This window comes from Drosophila nasuta, chromosome 2L (assembly GCF_023558535.2).
Source record: "Drosophila nasuta strain 15112-1781.00 chromosome 2L, ASM2355853v1, whole genome shotgun sequence".
Lineage (NCBI taxonomy): Eukaryota > Metazoa > Arthropoda > Insecta > Diptera > Drosophilidae > Drosophila > Drosophila nasuta.
The window spans coordinates 7,267,129-7,289,647 of NC_083455.1; the positions used below are offsets into that span (position 1 = coordinate 7,267,129).

The 22,519-nt window shown below is 37.2% G+C and overlaps 1 protein-coding gene across 5 annotated transcripts in view; it reads left to right on the forward strand.

Annotated features, from left to right (window-relative positions):
* The first annotated feature begins 10,120 nt into the window (after positions 1 to 10,120).
* Positions 10,121 to 22,519, forward strand: part of LOC132783485 (tyrosine-protein phosphatase Lar) — a 118,066-nt gene continuing 105,667 nt past the window's right edge. For 4 of the 5 annotated variants that reach the window (XM_060788684.1, XM_060788687.1, XM_060788683.1 and 1 more), the window contains exon 1: positions 10,148 to 10,238. In XM_060788684.1, coding sequence (XP_060644667.1) covers positions 10,151 to 10,238 — 88 coding nt within the window. In that variant the 5' untranslated portion in view covers positions 10,148 to 10,150. Of the gene's footprint in view, positions 10,239 to 22,519 lie in introns of all 5 variants that reach the window. The other variant, XM_060788685.1, reaches the window with a different exon arrangement.

The following is a 22,519-nucleotide window of genomic DNA, read 5'->3' on the forward strand; positions in this document are numbered from 1 at the left end:
CAGTCGAGACTGACGCTACGTTTGCCCTCAGCCTATGCGAATTGTCAGCTTCGGCAATTTCACCCACGCCCGAACGTCAAGCCGAACGTCGCGACGCTTCGTGTGTGCACGAACATTTTGCATGGAGCTTCGTTTTGAGTTGTGTTTGGGTTCGGCAAAGTTGAGTTTCTTTGAGTCGTATTACGTTTTGAGCTTTACGCTCTCTTTGAGCTGCAATGATTAGTGAGTCGTTTCAACAACTTGTGTAAACTTGGAGTGCAAATGGTTGAGGGCTGCTCTTGAGCAATTGTTTCTATGCTCAGTTTGCATTGAGTAGCTAACTTTGAGATGAGCCTTGTTTCTGACTTTTATTTGCTCTTTGCGCTCTTTAGCTATATTGCATCTAACTTTGAGTTGCTTAAGCAGTCTGAGTAATAATTATAACTCAGTAACTTTTTGAGTTGCATTTTGAGCTTATTTATCCAGGCAAGTGTTAAATATTGCATTTCAATCAAATGCATTACAGTTGAACAAATATAAACAAATTAATTTTTTGGTTTTTAATATTTTTATATTTTACATGATTTATAAAAACAATTTCCAGTAGAGTAAAATTGAAATATCTCTTTTGAGTTACTTTGTCTTGAGCACAATAGTGTTGAACTTTCAATTTTTGAGTGTTTTAAGCAAACACAAATGCATTCTCTTTAGTCTTTTGCTGCAGTGCTGCTTTGAGTGTCCTTTTTCGCTCATACTCACTTAAAATGCGCTCTTTTGAGTGTGCCCCAAATTTCTCTGCTTGCATTTGCACTCGCTCGCTCTTTTAAGTTGACTTTGAGTGAGTTCAGCAAGCGAAGCTCTGAGCGGAGCTCATTCGTCGTTGCCACCACGAAACTCACCACAGCGTCAGCCGAACGACACGAGCGACGTTTTGCGCTCGTCGTGGCTCGGCAAACAAGCACACATCCACACACAAACACAAAGACACACACGGACTGTGCTCGCTGCACAGGCGGCTACTGAGCCTTGGCCAATCGTAAAAGTTTTGTACGTATTTAGTACAATTTCGGGATTTGGCAGGATGTAACGAGCCTGTAAGAAACTGAGCGCGCTGTGTGTGATAAGTAAAACGCAAAACAACAACAACAACCCCAAATTTACGACAACAACATAAAAATTGCAAAAAAAAAAATTTCAATAATTTTAAAAAAAAAAGAATACAAAAAATACTAATTGCAAAAATAGTGTTAGAATCGAGGCAAATAAAAAGTGTCAGTTGATATCAAGTTCATTATTACAACCGACAATCGTATTCGGCTTGCCTCGGTTATATAGTTCGTTACAACGCCGTTCGCCGTTGCCGTCCCCCCTCGTTGCGCCTCCCCGCCCCCCACTCAAGAAATTCATGCCGCGCATCGTTGTGTTAACCGCGTGCCGGCTAAACGGGTTATTATTTCGCCTTTAACGTTTTGCTTTTCTGAAATAAACTAATTCAACAACAGATACCGATTAAAGGTTCCACAATCGATACGTTAAACTGGTAAAAAAAAATGCATTCCTTTACATAAAACAGATCTCTCTCTCTCTGACACGATTCCAATTGCATCGTGCATATGTCTGTATGTGTGTGTGTGGTATATACAAGGAGTAAATAGAAGCTATTGTAGTTGGAAATGAAATGGAGTGGAAAATGTGAATGAAATGTAAATAAGAAAGGATATAGGCTGGGCAAAAGCGCAAAAAAAAAGAAATGCAGCAATGCCTTGACTACACGGCAATGATAAAGGATGAAGGATATGAAATGTGTAAAGTAATTAAAACGAGTCGAGGTGCCAGGGAAGGCAGCACCAGCAAAAGGCAGTAGAAATGTTAATAAAGGACGAAATGCAAATGAAAATGAATTGAAGAAATGTTCAAACTGTTTTCACAAGAAATAGAAAAGAAGAGTGTAAACGATATAACTGAAATACGAATATGAAAGGACTTACAACTAGTCATGGCAAATAGGCAAATAGGTTTAAAGGAATATGAAAAGTGGACAACTGTTTTAAACCTCCTCAGCTTGCGCTTTCCGCTTAATTTGCTTATGCAATTCCAAGCATAACCTTCGACAAAACTGTGACAAAAAAAAAATAAAGAAATAATAGAAGAAGCAAAATCTGTTCAAAAAAAAAGTAGCTCAACAAACGAAACGATTTTCGCAGCAATTGGCAGAAAGAGTGACCCAGGGGGAAAAGGGTAAGAGGGGCGAGGGGAGGAAGGTTAACCCAAAAAAATCTCAGCGATTCTCGTTGTTGTTGTCCTTGTGTCCCATGTCTGGAGTCGCCATGTCTTGTGCTCCGTGTTCTGTGTCCTGTGTCCTGTGTCATTGTCCTGCCGCTAGTCTTGGGTAATAGTGTCGTTTCCTTTATTTGAGCCCGCATTGACTTTTATGTTACCTTCTTCTTCCCTTTGTTGCTGCTGTTGTTGCGTTCGACGCACACACAATTGAAAATTCAATTGATTTACAAAATGAAGTCCTTGCATCATGTGTGTATGAGTTTGGTTTGCTTTTCTCTCATTTTTTTTTCTTCTTTTATTTTTTATCTATTTTCATTTTCATTTTTACGAGCGGAACAACAATTTTTGAGCTGCTTTCGGGTTTTCGGCTTAAAGCGTGCCGTTAACGGTTCTGGCCGTTTTGTAGTTCTTCTTTTCAATTCGAAGGGTCAGCGAAAGAGATAGATACACATAGAGAGAGGGAGACAGCATTCGACGCCCCAAATTTCCTGCTTTTGTTTTGTGCGGCGAAACTAGCGTCACGTTTGTGGCAACTGCGACTGATGGCCACACAGCGCTTGCTACCAAGATGTCTTTACTGTGTGTGTTTGTGTGTGTGTGTTTGTGTGTTTGTTAGAACGATGCGGCCTAAATCGTTTTAGGAGCAGTGATTCTCATTTTCTGCTTTTTTTGTTGTCTTTCTTTTTGGTTTTTGGGGCAAAGGCGTTGAAATGTTTGCCATGGACATTGGCTTCAAGTTTATGGAAGACAACGACGAAGAAGAAGTGCGAACGGATGCGCGATAGATTGACACAGTTTTGCCTTTCACATTTCGAATCTCGGATTTACAGCAAAAGCTGTAAATGAGACAAACTTGGAGGCTCAAATCGTCCAATTCGCTTGACGAATCGACCAACTATAGATATCGGTGGCAGGCCCCAAATTGCAGTGTCATTAACACTTTACGATTATGCATCGCATTGTTTTGGCTTTGTGGCTTTAAACAGTTAAATTGAATGCCAGATAAATACCCATAAATAAATGCAAAGCCTATGCCAATTATAAATCAAATTACAACTTAGATAAATGTGTTTTTGCTGCTGTCGCTTTATTAAAACGAAACTAAGCGTAATTGCATTAATTTTACATGCAATGCAAAATAGTTGGCTCTCTATATAGCAGCTAATTGAGTTCTATTTAATTGCCAACTATTTCGAAAAACAAAAATCTCCCAAGCTTGGTTATCGTTTAGATAGAAAATTTATTTTTATTTGATTGTTTGCAATAACTTTAAAACTATTTTACATGTCGCATAAAATGGTTGCCATATTGCAGTTAATTGAGTTGCATTTAATTACAAGTTGTTTCGTTTAGAAATCAAAAATGTTTTCATTACTTTGTTTGCAATAAATCTAGAACGAAACAGAATATTTTTAATGTTGTTTAACTTTTAGTGGTATTAAATTAAATTTGGATTACAGCTAATTAATCAGTATTAAGTTGAAATCAGCTTTTACTAAACGGTTTAAGCATAGTCTTCGTAGGCAACAAACGTTTTGTTTAGCATGCCAAGCATATTTACAGTTTTCAATAAATAGTGAATAAATCCTGACGCCCTGAAGTATGCAACAGAAACGTTGTAAGCTTATTTTGTACTCTAATCCGATTTGAGTTGCCTTCATGAATCGCAAACTGACTCCCTTAAGCACTTGGATTTGTAAAGAAAGTCGATTGAACGTGGCGAGGGGAGACACAACAGTTAGTTGCCACATTAAAACTGTAAATGCGCGCGCTTTGTTCCCATTTTCCTTTTCTCTGGTTTCGTTTTTTTCTTGCTTTGCTGTTACTTTGTTGCTAGCTGGTTTTATTGTGGCATCCTTTTAGTGTCCCGTGGACAACTGTGCTTGGGCTGTCGCTTTTTGGAGAAGCATTGATTGCTTTGCCATGGAGATAATTTGCAGTTAAGCTAAAGAAAAGCTGCTCAGCAATGCACAATGTACAACTCGCACATTGTTACTGAGTTCTCCATAGTTTCGCAGTCAACTATGGCATAGCTGTAGCTGTAGATGTACAGCCCAGGCAGGTGTTGTGCTGTTGACGGAAACTTTTGTGAGTGCATTACAATTCATTTAGTTGCTTTAAAAATTTGAAATCCACAGGACATGCTCATTTCTTCATTCTATCATTTGCACCCAACGTCGTTGTCGCTCCCACAGACTCGCTCAAGTATTTTGTTTAAGCAACTTTCCTCGTTTCGGTGTCAAGTGCTTTTATTGGACGCAAAAAAAAACTAACCAAAAAAAAAAAAAGAAATGTATAGCATAAAAGAAAATAAGGGAAAAGGAAAATATAATGTGTAAAGAAAAAAACGCTGCAGCTACTGAGACGACAGCTGGGGCAAAAAAAAGGGAGAAAAAAATATAAAATAAGAGAGCAGCTACTGCTTCAATTGCTACTCCAACTTCCATCTTGAAAACACTCACTCCATAAAAGCTGTCGCCTGCTTTGACTATTTTCCCAGCATTGTGTGTACTTTTTATGAAAAGCTGTTGCTTTTCCTACACACCGCCATCATCTCCTTCCCCCCGCTCGCCCATGTGCGTGTCTATCAAAATGGAATTTAAATAAAGTTGTGTGGTTAGCACGCAGAATTTTTTGCTTCGGCCTTTTAAAGACGAACAACTTTAACACATAACACGCATACGCCATGTATGACAAACCAAACTTCTTGCTGCTGTTGTTGCTGCTGCTGCAGACATCAAGTTTACACATTGATGACATTTCTCCTTTTTTGTTGTTTTTATTGATAGCCAAGCAAGCAGTTGCTTTTATCAGATGTCATTAGCTTAATTGACAAAAAGTCAGCAAGTTTTCTCTTGCAACTTTATAAATGTCAAACGAGTAAATAAACGAAGAAGAACCCACACATACATAAGTATGCTAAAGATATGTCAACTGCAGATTGTATCTTGTTGTAGTTTGTTTGCTCTCTTATTAATAAATAATAATTCCGAGTACAAAATGCTAGATTACCAGCAATAAAAATGACTGCCAGACGCAGCGCCATCTGTTGTCGAGTAGGCATATTGCTGACTTCACAATTCCAACTCTTTTGACTGACTTTATTTGATTAATTTTTGCCCTCTACTACTACTATTGGCTTGTTTAGCCGAGTTTGAAAGTTTTCTCTTTCGCTTTTAGTTAAGTTGCATATTGAATTCATCTCATCTTTTTTTTGCTGTTGCTGTTACTATTCATTCAGTCAGTAACTAGACATTTATTCGACATTCACAACTTGCTGAACTGAAATCAACGCAATACGTGAAAAAAACTTTTGTGAAGACTTCAATTTGTTTAATTAAACTGGGAAAAAGTTATTAGAAATATTGGATTACCGTAGAGAGAAGCACAATTTTATCGATTCGATTAGGCATGCCAAAAAATGCTTCTAAAGCAATTAAGTGCGGTTCGTTCAAAAGGGCATTTGGTCAACTCTCAGTTAAATTTGGAAAATTGCTGGTCAATTGAGTGCAACCTTGAATATATATAATATTTGTTGGCTTGATACTTTGACAGGATATGCCATAGAATGTTGAGTAGTTATTGTCGGTTACAAAATTTATTTTATGAGCTTTTGATATTTTGAATATATTATTATTTTCCATAATCAATTTGAGGTTCCCTTTTTTGACTTGTTTGGATTTATTTCTGTATTAAATTGTTCACATAATTATATTAATATTTGAAAAAAGAAGACTTTAGAGCAATCAAAAAAGTTTCTTATTTTATAAGTTTGATAGTCATTCTCAATTTTCGTTATGTGAAATATTTTCAAATCCGCTACTCATAAGGTAGAAGGCTATTATAACTTTGTGTCTGCAGGGAATGGCTGAAGGAGTCATCTCTGATCCCATTGATCAGTATCAACAGCCGAGTTGATATTGCCATGTCAGACTGTACGTCTGTCTGTCAGAGACTAGAAGAATTAGACCATCAACACAAATCGAAATTTTGAAGTTAAATTTTTAGTATTGACAATTATAAATAATGTATTTATGATTCATAATAATTTAATTGAGATCGTATACAAATTTAAGGCAAATTATGCCTATTGCAATCGGGTCTTAGCTGCTTTGACTTCGAATTTTGTCCTACATCGATATACTAAATATGGCTATAGGTATATTTTAGTATTTCGCAATATATTATTCGGTATATTTAATGAATAATATAGCATTGTTTGGTTTTTATTCGAAATAGGTAGCGAATATCTCACAGTCGAGCACACTTAACTATAGCTTTCGTGTTTTTTTTAATATTGTTTATGGTATTTATTTTTTATATCCACCCATAGGGTAGAAGGGTATTATAACTTTGTTATGCTTGCAAGCAGATTTTTTGAATAGTTGAACCATTAAATTATAATAATTATATTATTATACAAATTCCTTCTTAGAATAAATGTCTCATTGCTTTCATTTCGATAAATATATTCAGCAAATAGACGCTTCACTAAAGTCAATATTTCGGAGCTATTGATAGTTGTTCGATTTCCTTAATTTCCTTCTAAAGCGAGCTTGTTAACACAATATCCTTTTCCATCTTTCAATCATCGCATAGTCATGTTAATTAACTGGCGACTTGTAAATCTTAAGAACTAATCTTGATCTGCTGGCAAATGGTATATGTTGATAGTCCCATTGAGTACCTGAATGTGATTGCAACACAATAAACTATGTATGTGTATGTGTGTGGTTGCATATGCAGCTGTGTAAGTGATGAGGCCTTGCAACGTTTCGAATGCTTATCTGCGCTCGATAATGACAGGCCGTGTGGCATAAAACCCATTAAATCACCGACGAGTCGACGGGCAGCACTTCAAGTTTGGGGGCGTAGGTGAATGAGGGAGATGGAGCTGCCCAACCCTTTAGCACATTGTAGGCGTCGGATCGGAGGCACGCCCCTCCGTCCCCCGCGCTAGCTGTTGTTGTTGACGTTTGCAATTGGTGTTGAAAACTTCAGTGGAAATTGGGTAATACGCTCAACGATGACGACGACGACTACGATGACGATGACGACGACTGCAGTCAGCATTAAGTGTGCTCGCTTCGCCGTCTCCATCTCGCTCTGGCACACTGACGGTACCTTGCTGTCAGTAACAAAGAAAATTTTAATTTTTGTAGAATGGGCAGCACTGGTTTTGGGGTATCTGCTCTCTCGTTCGCTCGCTCAGTCGTTGGCTCGTTTGTTGGTTCGTGCTCTGCCTGTGCTTACAGCAAAAGTGCGATGGCAAAAAAAATCCAATTATTTTAAAACTTTTGACAACTGCAACAACAACTCGTGCTGCAGCAGCAAACGAGAACAACAACAAGAAGCGCTAGCAACAATGCAAGGCTATGAAAACAATAAGAAAGGCAACAACAGAGCGAAAACGAGAGAGAGAGAGAGAGTGAGAGAAAAAACGAGTTGGCAGCCATTATAACTTCACTTGAAAAGTTTAATTGATTTTTACAAGTGCATATAGAGCATAAAGCTTACTCTATACTATATATACAATATGGACTTTTATGCTAGCGAACGTGTATGTGTGTGCTTGTAAGTGGGCTGAGCCACGCCCACCTGCGGCTATGGCCTGTTTTTTTAGTCCAGGCTGCAGCTTGTTATTGCGTCTCCCTCTCCCTCTCCATCTCCGCTAGTTCAACGGGGCTTGGGGAAGAAATCAAAAGTAACCAAACTCATGCTATGGCGCAGTGACTTTTTATTTACCTTTTGGCAGTGCTGCCAACCTGTCTGTCTAATGGACTGCACACCCGGCTCGAGGTTAGAAGTTCAAACGACTCTCGAGTTTAAGGCATTTTTAGTTCATTTTAATTGCCAAGCCAGCAGATGTTGAAATTTTCGTTGTTGTTGTTGTTGTTGCCGTTGGCTCAAGTGCCGAGAAGTGCAGCTAATGATAGGCTGTTGTCCTTTTTTCCTACCGCCTCTTTTCCTCTTTCCTGCTGTGCCTCTAGGCATGCAATAAACTAGTTTTTTTTTACTGTGATTAACTAAATTGAGAGTGCAGCTATTGCAAATTGCTCTTTCAACCTTTTAGTGCATACTTCATTATGCAGACTTTAAGTTTAACTTTCCAGAGACTTTCAATTAGTTTGAAACTTGTTATGATTGTGGAAAATAAATTTGTTCAATATTGAACAAATATTTAGTTACCTTGTAGTTAGCTAAAGGCAATTGTTGCGACAGAACGAAATATGATAAATATGTATAGCAAAAATTGAATTAAATTAGCAAAATATTCTGCCTATGAAAATGAAATAAAATTAGCTTTATACCAAAGTAGAAGGATAAAGTTTCAGCTATGCAATGATATATTGGTGATGAGTATAGTTTGTGGCATTAGCTTGTTTATTGCAACAGCTCGTTTCGCTGTCTTTCGACTTTCATCAACTACTTAAGCGTAACTACTGAACGCATTATTAACTTTCTTATGACTGATATCAAAATTAGTTCCAACAGTTGTTTCCATTCTAGTTGTTTGTTGCCCGTGCACAAAAGGTGCTTAAATGTTGTCTGTTTATTTTTGCAAATAAAATATCTGATGGTTTCTCGTTTTACAGCTTTCGGGTTCAGCTTAACAAGTCAAAGAGATTTGCCAGCAATCACACACACACATTCACATTCATTCAGTGAAATGACTTCAAGGGAGAAAGAGAAAGAGATCTGCTTTTGCTTTTGTGTCCTTTTACCATGTGAAAGGATGTCAGTGTTAAGCCATAGAAACGACAAATCTCTCAACCTTTGACCGTTTCTTTGTTTTTTTTTGCAGGCGGCAACAAAACCGAGAAAACAAAAATATAAAATAACATAAATCAATATTAGTCAACAAAAAGAAGAATATAAAACTGCATATCTCTATATATATAAATGTATATTGTTTAAGAGTTCTCTTCTTTAAGTATTTAGTTCAACTTTAAGCAGGTAAAATTTGGTCGTATAGTAACAACAGCTTCCCTCCACATGACAACAATAAAAACGACGACAACGATGATCCTGAACAACTTTAACCTTAACTGGAATTGCAACAACTAATAATCGACAAACATAATGCCAATATCGTCAACAACAACAATGTATAAACAACGCCAACAACAACAAATACATCAACAATCCAAACAACAACAACAACAACGATGGGCGTGACAATGAAATCAAATGCTGTTTTATAATGCCAATATTATTATGATGATGATGACATCGCATTTACTAACACATCTTGTAATATCCGATGATTTTCGGCTTGCGAAAATGTATTTAACAAACGATTGAATGATTAAATTATCACTCACGAACGATCATTGCAACTAAATGCTAACAAAACAAACTAACTAAATATAAACAACTAAAAACAAAACTAAATACACACAAATCAACACAAATACACAACCCACACAAAACTCTCTCTGCTACAACACGCGCAACAAAACTCTCGCTGCTACGACACACTGCTACACTATCTGTCTCATTCGTTCACCCAACACATTACATTACACTCTTATATTTGCTCCCTTTATGCATAATTAGCGCGAGCAACGTCGCGTTGACGAGAGAAACTTCTGAGAGAGCGCGCGTGCCAAAGAGTGCAAGTGCGAGAGAGTGAGCGAGCATCAGCCAAGAGAGTAAGTCTGATCAGCTCGACTCAAGAAGCAAACACAAAACCAAAAAGCAGAGAGAAAGAGCGAGCAAGAGCTATACTAGAACATAGCATTCGAACTTGTAGTTGTTGTTGCTGTTATCGACTTTTTATCATCATCAACTAACTGCTGCTGCCTGCCCAACAGCAACCCCGACCCCCACACACTCACCACACTCTGCCTCTCAGTCTATCTCTCGTAAAGCATCGCATACATAAATAATGGGTATGCAGATGGCAGGCACTTTCGTTGCAGCCACCTTCCTTGTAGCGTTGCTTATCTGGACCCCCGCGCCGGTTGATGCAGTCCGTGAGTACAAAAAAAATCATCAAACTAATTACTACACACTACGTCTATACTCTATATATCAAGTACTTTTCTACAGAATAAATATGCATAGATTTAAGCAAGCCGAATCTCTAGTTAAGTGCAATTAGGTTACATTAAGTTAAGCGACACTTTCGTTACTTTCTCTTAAGTTGCAACATAGCAAATTCAATCAGCAGATTTAAGCCAAGTTAATTGTAGGATACACGTTAATACAGTTTGATTACGAATTCCCAAGCGGGAAAACAATGCAAATTTTGTTGGCAGCTGTAGAAATCCTAATGAGAACGTTGTTGCTTAGTTTGGGGGCCAGAAATGGACATGAACAGGATATGCGCTGTCTGGGGATAGTTGCTAAAAATTAACTAGGATGTGTGTGATAATTGAAAAGGGAATTAGTAACAGTAATTGTGCAGTGCTTAATAGATGAAAATGTGGGACTTTTATTAGATGATTTCACTAAAGTTATATCCTGCTCATCAGACAGTTAGAAATTGGGTATTAATTGAGATTATTTTGTATTAATAGTCATTTGTAGTAAAAGTGTTAGTCAAAGTTTGATATATTGACAATATTTAAGCTAAGTACTATTCCATAATTAACATACAAGTTGTATTCATATAATACCATGCTTTAATTTTGTCTGCCCCAAATTGTATGCTATGTTTTTTTAATTTGAAATAATTACTATTTCAGAACACGTATACGTAATATCACTTTTACTGTATTTTAAGAACCAAATATAATATTATATGCTTATAAATATTGATACCTTCTTAATTGCTATATATTTTTAATAAACCAATTTCGTTCATTATTTAATGCTACAGTTAAAAACCTCAATATGCTGGCTGCACTTTCGACAAAATGTCGAGTGGAAATTCGAGAAAGATTGTTGCATTGTAAATTACCTTTTCATCAATTAATGCGAAACTCAATCGCTGACAATTAATTCACAATTGAAACAGCTTTATCCCTCATTCCAATACGTTCGACTTTTTTGCTTAATCAACTGAAAGTTGTAAATTTCAAATTACTTTTGCAAAAGTTCCGTTCCCACCCGCCCGCTCTTACCACTTACTTTTCGTGAGAGTGAAACCACTTTTGTAGCCATATTTCATCAGTCAGCGAATGGTATTTTGGGTTAGGGGAAAGGGAAAGATAGAGATAGACATTGCGAGATGGGGATAAAGCTAGTGGAAATGTGGTGGAAAGGAAGGGGAGGAGAGAGAAACTAGTACTAGTCTAGTTTTAGGGCAGCTTATGGCTTAGCGAGCTGAAACTTTTGCTATATGTTAATTATGGCGCTGCATTTATTTGAGGCTTAATATAGCTTGTCGTATTCATATAGTTTGTTCTCGGTTTGCCAGTTGGCAGTTCCTGTTTTTAGGTTTAGCGATTTTGGCTGCAAGGAGAGTTGTGCTACCTACTTTTCGTTCGATGTTGCCGCTTTTGCTGTCGCTGTCGCTGTCTAAGCGAAAACTTTTCAAATTATCGTAGCATCAACTTTTTTGTCCGCCCTTTCTCTCACTCACTGATGAGAATTATTGCGGCGGGCTGCGGCGACTGGAGACTGGATCGAGCCTGCCCAGGAGTTTGCGGCAAATTAATTAAAACTTGTTGCAAAAAACCACGCAGCGAACGAAAAAAAAATAAATAAATAAATACCAAAATGAGTTTGTGATATTTGCGTGGCGCCACGCACTATTTTCATCTACATACACAGGTGCAAGGATGATGTGGTAGCTTAGCTGGATGTCCTCCAAACAATACACAATTGTCCCCAACTACTTTTCGTTCGAGCGTTGTATCATAATTTTAACAAACGACAAATTAGCCGGCAAATGTTTCCGACTGCGGGCCGCGGGAGGGGGTTGAGGTGGAGGAATTGATAGAACTTGGCATAGGGTGGGTCAAAAAACCATTTACATGCAACAGCAAACAGTTTTGCATATGTTTTAGAATTCCCTCAAACTCTGACTCTGACTCTTCTGCGCTTCCACACAAATGTTGTTGTCTAACGGTTTGTCGCTCTGTCAACGCCTATGGCGTTGCAACAAGAGCGGCCTCGACTGTGCCACAGGGACAGAGACTACTAGGCAGTGAAGTGCTAGTGCAACTGCTATGTGGCATATACATACTGTAGTGTGGAGTGATGGGGAAGTTTTGCTGAAAAGCCGCAGCCCGCAACGAGTTGTACAAACATTTCACGCGGCAAAGTGCCGCATAAATTTCAATTTAATGGTTTATACGATTCCGCACACACACACACACACACAGACACTCATGCATTCGTAGTTACAACACTCACACAGCAGGCACAACAAAAAAAAAAAAAATAGAAAGAGGTGCGACAAAACTGTGCAAAAAACTTCTCTCTCGTCCGACAGGATGGACAATGGTGAATGTCTGTCTCTTGTTGGCGTTGTTGCATTTTGTGCTTTTTGTTTTCATTCTTCGCTCCTCCCTCGTTGTGTTTTTGCTCGTTTTTGCACTATTCTGCCGCTTGTTTATTAGCCCAATGCAATGAAGCAGCCGTGTGAAAGGTGCGCCCAAATACACAACTGCTCTTAGGGCCTCGGAAAATATGAGCAACCTGCTACTTGACATCATTTTCATGTACCTCCTGCAATTTAACACTTTTAAAATGCCGAAAAACTAACACCGATTTCTATCTATGAAAACGAGTCTTTATTTTCGAATTTTTTTTATATGGTAGTACGGCAATCAAAATGCTAACTATCAACTATCAAAGCTTTGGGAAAAGTTAATCCACATATGACGTGGCAACTTTTCAGGGTTGTGCAAAGGGAATCTAATACTTCCAATTTGATATTCAGCTATTTTTCCCCTCTTGAGCTCGTGGGCAAAAGAATGTTTAAAATGAAAAACTCTTGAGATGATAAAAGCTTTTGCTAGACTTTGAAGGACGGTGACTTTTGTCGAAAATTAAGCGTTTCTCCACGATTTGAGCTCTGGAACTTAATTAAAGTTAGTTAATTTGAGTAAGCTCAACTTTGCTTCAAATATTTGCGTTGTTTTCCTTTATTTTCTCGCTTTTGTAGTTTTTCCTGGGACTCTCGAGCTTACACTTTAAAAGAACTTTTCGCGTCAATGTACACATCATATAAAAGTACATCAAAATTTGCTTATGATGAGATGTTGATGATGATGACAGACACTTTGACTTGTCAAAAGTTTGGTAAAGTCTATTATTTAATTCAAGAATCTCTTTTAATTTTGATTGCGAAATGAAAAAAAAATTTGGCTAATAATTTTATATTATAGTCGTGTCTTTAAATTGCGAGTGCGAAGAACGTCTTATGTAATTAGCCGAAAAGATGGAAGTATTTATGCGTTTCGCTCGTTTCGTTTGCTTTGCTGTCATTTTCAATTGTCGGCGATGGCGACAGATAAATGTTGATTTATATGACCCTGGCCCCGGACCCGGCTCCGGTCCCGACTTCTCGAGAGGGTCTTGGACATTAATGTGTTGACATTTGGGACCTCTCTTGAAAGAGCAAAAAAAATAAGCAAAGAAAGAAACTAACAGCATTTCACTGTAACCATCAGACACATATACAGTCGAGCGTTGTAATGAAAAGTAATAATATTAAATTAACAGAAACTCTCAGGAATTGTTGCCGCTTTGGCTCGCAGTCAGTCAGTCCGGTGTTGTGGCATGGGTAAATGGGAAATGGGCCCGGGAAATGATACTGGGCCTGTTTTTCCACTATTTCTCGCTAGGCCAAGGCAGTAACATCTTATTTATGGTCTCGTTTCTCGTAAAAATTTGTTATTTAGATTTATGGCGCTTTGCTCTTTGTTGTTGCCACATTTATTTATCTGCTTTTCTTCGCAGCTTGTGTTGTTGTTGGTTTGTGTATTTTTTTTTGGTTTTTGTTGTTTGTTCTTACCGATGCCAGTGAAATTTTAGAGCCACTTTACTTGGTCACTTTGCGAGAACAACAAGAACAAGAGCAAACCGCATTCAGAACAACAGAAAAAAAAACAGCAAGTGTGATAAATGCCAAAACATTATTATTGTTGGCAGTTAAGAGCGTGTACGAGCACTTCTTATGTGTATGCTATATGGCCGTGTTTGTGTTGATCTAATGATATGCGGCATTAATAAAAACGCATTCGCATTTGCGTTTCTCATTTGCTTTACTGCGTCTTTTCACCGTACTAAAAAGTGGCATTGGGGAAAAGCTTGCCACGTGCCTTGCTAGATACTCATTTTGTGCTAATCTAATGGAGAGATCTAAAATCACAATTTATCTACATTTTTTTAAGACTAGTCAGTTTAGCCTTATAATTGTTTCTACTCGATTTCGTTCTATTTTTACAACTTTACCATAGGATGTCATCATGAGGGACTTACTTTTAATACTATTAAAATTTAACATGTAAGAAACGTACTACGAGGTACCCATTTTCATTAAGAGTACAGTACAATTTAATTCTTAAAATGTACCAATAATATACTAAAATATGCATACGGTATTTAGATGTACTATTACGTTTAAAATTTACCATATTGTAAAGTAAACTAACTAGACTCATTCCCATTTTCATTAAAAGCTTAAAAGTGTTCTTAAAATATACCGAGGATATACAGAAGGTGTTTCGAGGTGTTACCTTCAAAATATACCATATTGTCATATAAAATTATTTCTTAAATAGCAAAAAGCTTAGAGTTATTTAGTGAAACTTGATATTAATAAATTTATTGCCTACCAAGAAAGAATTTCTCCAATTTCCATATTTTTCTAATATTAATCAAATTTTTATTATCGTAATGATTTTTCATTTCCTATTCGCATAGAATTTATTTCACATTTACAGAGTATTCCAAATCACTTTAAATTCTAATAAAAAATGTTTAAAAAGCCAGACCATCCATAAATCATATATATTTGAATGCCATTTCGTTCCAACTTGCAACTTTATATGATTTGCAACCATAAAGATTTTAACAAAGACATCAAGCATACTAAATGAAATGCAAAATTGAATAATGGTGTTTCATTTCCTGCTTCATTTTTATATTAGACATTTTCTCTTGTATGATTTTTTATCACTTAAAGATTTCAAAAATCTACTAGTCGTTAAAAGAGATTTCAGTTTAAACACAATGACATTATGCAAATCTTGGCTACTTCACTTTTTAAGTGCCACAAATTGTGGCACAGCATTGCTCCGGACGCTGTTGTTGTACACATTTTTATGCCACTTGCTGCCAGTTTAATTAGAAAAAATGTTAATTTAATGCTTCGGTGGTTCGCTTGGTTTCTGTTGAATTGAGTTTCCTGACCAACTTGATGTCTCTTTGCCCTAGCTGTGTGTATATGTGTGTATGCCACTTTTGTCTATTTGTTTGTTTCCACCTAACCAAGCTGGTGTGCATAAAGTGTGCCATGCACACAGACACACACCCACACATACACACACACACAGCATAGACACACACACAGATGGAGACCGGCAGCGATGCCATGTGCTGACCCACGCCATATGCCCGTGTCATATTTTGCTTGCAGCGAACAAATTTCGACAATACCCGAAAAAAATGAACAAGCGCCGAGTTATGTTGTCAATACTATATGCCCGGATGGCATACCCTATATATATTTCATTTTAAAGTCAATGCTGTATGCTATACTTTTTGACAAGAAAGATAATTATTTTTGAGTTATGAGAAATCTCTTTTTTGGTATAATTATAGAGTATTTAATAAAAGATGTTGCCAAAAACCTATGTAGACTGCGATGCTTATTTTGTGCTATTACTTAACTATATATATAAGTAATAATACTCTATTTATAAAGAAGTCTTAGAGTGCGTACAAATGTTTTTCCTCTGTTAATGGCAGCAATTTACAAACAGAGTTCGTTACCAAGAAATTCTGAAGCAATTTCGAAATCATAAAATAAATTCTTTAATTTGGAACATTTTTAGATAAATTAAAATTATTTCACTGTAGGAATTGGACATTCTCTCTACCATCTTAATTTAAATTCAAATATCAGCTTTTACAATTTTTCTGTGCGGAATAATGTTGTGCAACCTTAAGATCCTCAGAAGTTTAATCTGGTTGCAATCTTTTCGCTGTAAGGCCATAAAAATACCCTGTAGCTTATATTTAAAGTGCTTCGAGTGCGCTATGAATGCGGTATAAAAATATATATACATATTTGACGGAAATAGGTGAAACGTGCTTTCAAGCCGTCTGCACAATGACGGAATAAATGAATACCACGTGAGCATTTAAAAGCATCAGCTAGCTTTACAAATGTCCAATGTTTTTATTTGTTGCACTGTGTATAAAATGAAAATTTTAGTGAACTCTTTTGAAAAACTACGCTTAAATTTGTAGCTAAGCTTTAACTACAATTTTGTCTTGACTTGGCTGAAAAGTTGCATGTGAGGAGGGTATATCATAAAAGGAAAACAAGAATAAAACGGAGTTGTGGTGAAATGGGTCATATTTGGTGACCTTAGACCTTTGGCACATCAAACATTTTCCGCATGCCCTTTTCAACTGCAGGTTATAGAGTGTGGCCCGGGAAATCCTCGCGCGCAGTTTTCATTTAAAACTACTGAAAACTTGCTGTGTGTGTGTGTGTGTGCGAGTGTCCGTGTTCATGTGTGCGCTAAATGATTCATGAGTCACATGAGTTGCGTGTATGTGTGTGTGTGTGTGTGTGTGTTTGTAGAGAAGTGAGTTTTTGCCGTGAGCAAAAAGTGCTTAACTCGTAATTTTTGAACGTTACGTGCAAATAAGGCCACTGAGGCCACGCTGGCCGCCGTTTAGCGATGAACTCTTGCAACAACTCGTAGCAACAAATTTGTGAGTGCATTTTATTGTAGTAGTTTGTAGTCGCAATTGTTGTTGTTGTGCACATGAATATTGCAGCTGATGAGCAGCAGAAGGTTTCGCCCACCAAACTCCTTCATAGAACAGCAACAGCAACAGCAAAAGCAGCAGCCTCTGGCTTCTGCTCTAGCAAAGGGTCAAAACTTTTAATTAATGTTTATGGCTGCACTGCGGCGGCTCGGAAGCTCTTTAAGTACAATTTATTTATTATTTTTTGTTAGGATCCAGGCTCTCCAGCTCCATCCAGCCAGCTAGCCAGCTAAGACGGCCCCCAAAATGGGCCAACAAGACGCTCGGCAGCCTAAAAGCAGACAACGCAACGCGGCGCATTTTTTAATTAATTTGTTTGGTGCCGCCATCTTCAACCCTTTAAACCACGAATTTTGTGGGTTGTTATTGTTTTTTATTTTGTTTTCGTTTTTTTTTTCTGCTCTGGCTGTTGTTATTGTTGTTGCTATATTTTGGGTTTGGGGTTTACATTAATCAATTAAGGTGCGCTAGCAGCTATAAGTACATGAAATTTTAATTGCATTCCTTCACCGTCGGCCCAGACATTACACACACTTTTCTTCTTCGGCTGGTTTATGTTAGTAGACGGTGTGCGTGACAATAAAGTTCATTTATTTCGCTTTGACAACGGTTCAGTTCAGGGTTATGCCACAAGGTCCTTTTGCGGGGGTACTTTCGAAATTATTATGGATTTTATTTTCGTTTAATAACTAGCCTTTTGTGCGTCTAATTTGATATACTTAAAGCTTTAAGGGCTTGCGTATTTTATTTCATTTTTTTTTATTTTCTTATGAACGCCTTTTGCTGAAGCGCTGCTAATTGAATTAAAGCATCAAAATTTTATTTAGCGTACTTTATTAGCAGTTTGTTTGTTGTTGTTTTTTTATCATATTGATACAATCCACTCTCTGTTTTTGTTGCAAACCAAAGATATCTACTACTTTAACGATTATTGTCAGTAAATATCTGTTCTAGCTATCATCTATCTAACTATCAACAGATTTGATAACAACTGAATACAATAATTGATTACGTGAGAGGCATACAACAAATATTCCTGTATGGATGGTATCTTACTGACTTCGTGTATTGAATTCGTTTATCTTTAACTAAAGGATTCAGCAGACACTTGGCAGCTTTTCATGTTTATTCATATTTCGAATATTTGTTTTTACTCTCTTAAAAATTTCGTTTTATCTGTACATTGAATACGAACAACTTCGAAAAGAACTCTATATTATGACTCTTTTTGATAAGAAGATATTACAAACGACAAGCTCAGATAATAATTATTGTAATACTTAAATTTAACTTTAAACAGTTTATTATTTAATTCTGTAAATGCACTAAGTTTCGAGTAATACTCTAAACAATTACTATATAAACTCTGTGTATATATTACGAATGATCATTTAAATTTCTTAACAATTACAACATAATCTTTGCGTATTATATATACTCATTACGACCGATCACTTCAATTTATTGACTTGATCTTAATAAATTTATTTTACTCTTCACTGTTTATAGTTAATTTAATCTTTATATGCTTAAATTAGTGTAGAATTCAAATAGATACATATATTTCAACTGCTTTTGAAATAATTCAAATAGATCTATAAAAAAATCAGAACTAGTTTTCCTACTAAAATGTTTTTGGCTTCTCCAAAGCATGTGAATTTCATTTCCGTTACACATATGTATGCGAGTGTGTAAGTGTGTGTGTGTGTTGTGTATGTTGTATGGTAAACTCTCGTATAAGTAGATGAAATATTCATACCCAAAAATTTCATCACCCATCGTTGATTATCCCGAGCTCCCTCCCCGCCGTCGTCTCGCTCTCTCTCACTCGCTTTCGCGCTCTGTTCTGTTTTAGTCTGGGGTTTTTGCCATGCAGGATGCGTGTGTGTTCATTTTTTTTTCGACTGTTTCTTTGAGCACGCAGGGGAATAATTACAAAATTTATGAGCACGGCAATGGGCGTGGCCTCATAATTGTCAATTGATGGGGAGAGGTCGCAGCGGGTGCCTCATAAAACTGAAGTAGTTGCCAGTCATTGTTGTTGTTGCTGTGGCTGTTGCTGTTTCTGCTCTTTTTGTGCTTTTGTTGCCGCCATCGTCTGTTTGGTTGTTTTGACTGTTGTTTCTGTTGCTCTTGCTTTTTCCGTTTGCATGTCGTGTGCACACGCTAAGGGGTTAAGGTTCGAGGTACGGCACGTGCTGCGACTGCTTGAGGTACCTCGATTTCTCTGGCCAGCGAAAGCAAATCGGGCATCGGGTTTTAATATAATGCGCATTTTAATGTCATTATTTTTGTGTTTTTACCTCCGGCTTTAAGTTGCCGCCACAGCAACAACAGCATAAAAAGCAAAAGTGCAAAAGACGTCAACAAAGCGGGCAATGCAAATTGCGGGCACAACAAAAAAAAAAAACAGTAACATGAAACAGGTGGCAAGTAGGAAAAATGGGAAAAAACTGGGAACGAGGTGAAGTGAAAGAGTGGCGGAGACGGAGACGGGGACGGGGAACAACAAGTAGAGAAAGCGAGAAACGCTATTCGCAAAGTGAGCTATTTTTGTATGCCACACAAAACACAAGAGGAGCAGCAACAACTACAATAAGAGTCTGATTCCCCTTGCCATACACACTTTCTGCCTGGTTCCACTTCCCCTCTTCCCCGCTCTGCCCCTCTTCAGCACTCTGGCAGTCAGACAAAGCGACGGCATTGTCGCTTTTGTGTTGCATAGTTGACATTGTTGGATTTCCACAAAGGTGTAGACCAAGCAAGCAACGTGAGGCAACAGGCAGCACTTGAAGAGCTCTGCTGCATGTGGCACGATAATGGGATCGAGAGATGGTTGGCGACAGAAAGAGAGAGGGAGACAGTAGAAGGAGGAAGGTCACATATACAGAAAGATATCAGCACGTTTGATTTGGTTTTTGCCTTGTATTTGCTTTAGTCGCAGAGTCAAAGCGTGTGTCTCTCGATGTATTGGTGTGTTTCAGGTGCAACAATAACGTCGTTGGACACTTGCGACTGTTCATCTTCACACCTCATTGGTCGCCAGCTGGTGCGACTTGCCACTTGCCACTTGCAAAGCACCAAGCAAACTTTGTTTTTTACCTCCTTTACGGTGTTCTCCTCCGCCTTCTCTTTTCTCTGCTCTGCCTCAACTATCTATCTAACTATATCTCTTTGTTGGCATATTTGCTTTGGCTCTCCAGTCGAAGTTCGACTGAGTTGACAGCTGCCGCAGTCAACTGTTTAAACTTTAAACCCCATGCTTAGTTTATTTATTCGCATTTATTCAATTTATTTCAAGAAAATTTCAAATCTTTGACAATTTGCCAGAGATACAAAAAAAAGGATGTCACTTTTTCTGAGATAAGCGTCGAGTTGCATTTTCTTGTCTTTTCTTTTTTACTGATGGCGCAGAAGTTCACATTAAATTTCAACTCTTATAAGAGAAGTATTTATTTTTTGTTCGCTTTGTTTTGGGTAGTTACATCTTTGACAGTTTACAATATTAATATTTTAAATAGTAGAATCTACTAATAAATAATATTCATTTTTACTATATGTATTTCGCTTTTTCTCATATGACTTTGTTTCCTTGTATTTTTGAATAATTGAAAACTTCCATTAGATTGCAGCAACAATATAAAATAATAATAAACTGACAGAGGCAACTTTTGCTCTTTATATTGTTCATTTAAAGCGGCATTTTTTTTGTGCAACTTTCTCTATCTCTTTCTCGTATTTTTTACTGTGTTGCGCATCGTTCTCCAACACTTTGCTGCCAAGCACACAAATTGAGGACAAGTTTATTTTTTTGTCAGCTCCTTTTCGCAGACATGTGACCAGCACTTAAAGCACACGTCGCATCCCAAGACCGCGCTTGCCACCATTTCCCTCGCATCCATCCTCCGATCCTTGCGCTGCCATCCTTGGTTTGCATTTTGTGTTTGACGCTCTAACTAAGTACTTGACTGGACGGCTTGGCGGGTGAAGAGCGGGGAAAGAGGAGAGAGGAGAGAGGGAAAGTAGACTGCACCCATGGATGCAAACTTTCCAATTGTTAAAACTTTGCACTTGAGCGATTTTTGTGTAGCATATTTTTTGGCATATTTGCGCGCTCGCATGTACCAAGCACTTTGCAAAGAAAACTTTTCAATGTGGTAAACACACACACACATACATACACGCATGCATCACAGACTGTGATGCACATACATTGCCGCAGACACAACTATTAAAAGCCAGCAGCAGCCGAAAGAAAAATGCATAAATAATGTAGGCAAGGCGAAGCAAAGCTGCTGGCACCAAAAAAAAAAAAGTGAATACAACCAAAACAACAAGAAATATGAGTTGGCCGCAGTTTCGAATAACGAATTTTTAATGCTCTGACAAATGAGTTTTAACAGAGAATGTTGTTTATTTGAAAACTTTACTGCTTTTGCTCTGTGTATTGCGGTCAAATAGAAAACCCACAACAGACATTTAAAATAAATTTGCTCGGCTTTGTCTGGTTAAACATAAATTTTATAGCATGATAACTATTTTGAGATTTCCTTTTCCTTCATTAAACATTTAGATGTCTGGAAACATTTTAATTCGAGCCAAGAAAAGTATATAAAAATCTTTATAATATTTCAGAACGAATTAAATATTTCTTTTAGTGAAATTTTCAATTCAGTCCAGAAATAAAGGTAAATAAAGTAAATAGCTTTTAAACATAACATTTGAGTTTTATCTAACATTTCTGTTAATGAACTTTGCCAAAGTGAAGGCTGCAAATAAAGTTAACATCTGTGAACTCAACATTTTCGTGACAACATTGAACTGTAAAATGTTTCGTTAAGATTTTAAAATGACAGGCCATAAATCATATTAAAAAAATAAAATGTTAATAATTCTATTTTGTTATTAATAGTTTTCAAATCATAACAATTTATTTTGAAGAATTTTACCACTTCATCTTAAAGTAAAACTCATATAAATTCTTCAAAATGTGCATAAGAATACAATGATTATCTGTTTGCCACATTGGCTTACTTAACATACATAGTTGATATTCCCCATGCAAAGACTTATACACTTTAAAAAAAAGGACACCGCCTGTGTCAAGTTGACAGTTTTTCTTTTTAGCTGGCGCAAGTTCTTTTCCACACATTATGAAAAACTTTCTTCTAGCGCGCACTGATAAACGTTCCCGTTGTCTCCTCAACTTGCTGCCGCTTCCTTCACCTAGTTCGTTTTCTGAATGCGTAGCTCTCTCTGTGTGTGTGTGTGTGTGTGTGCATCTAAGTCAACACAAACAAACTGAGGAGCAGCGAGTACATTAGGCAAATGCCTGGGATATGCTAGGAGTTTT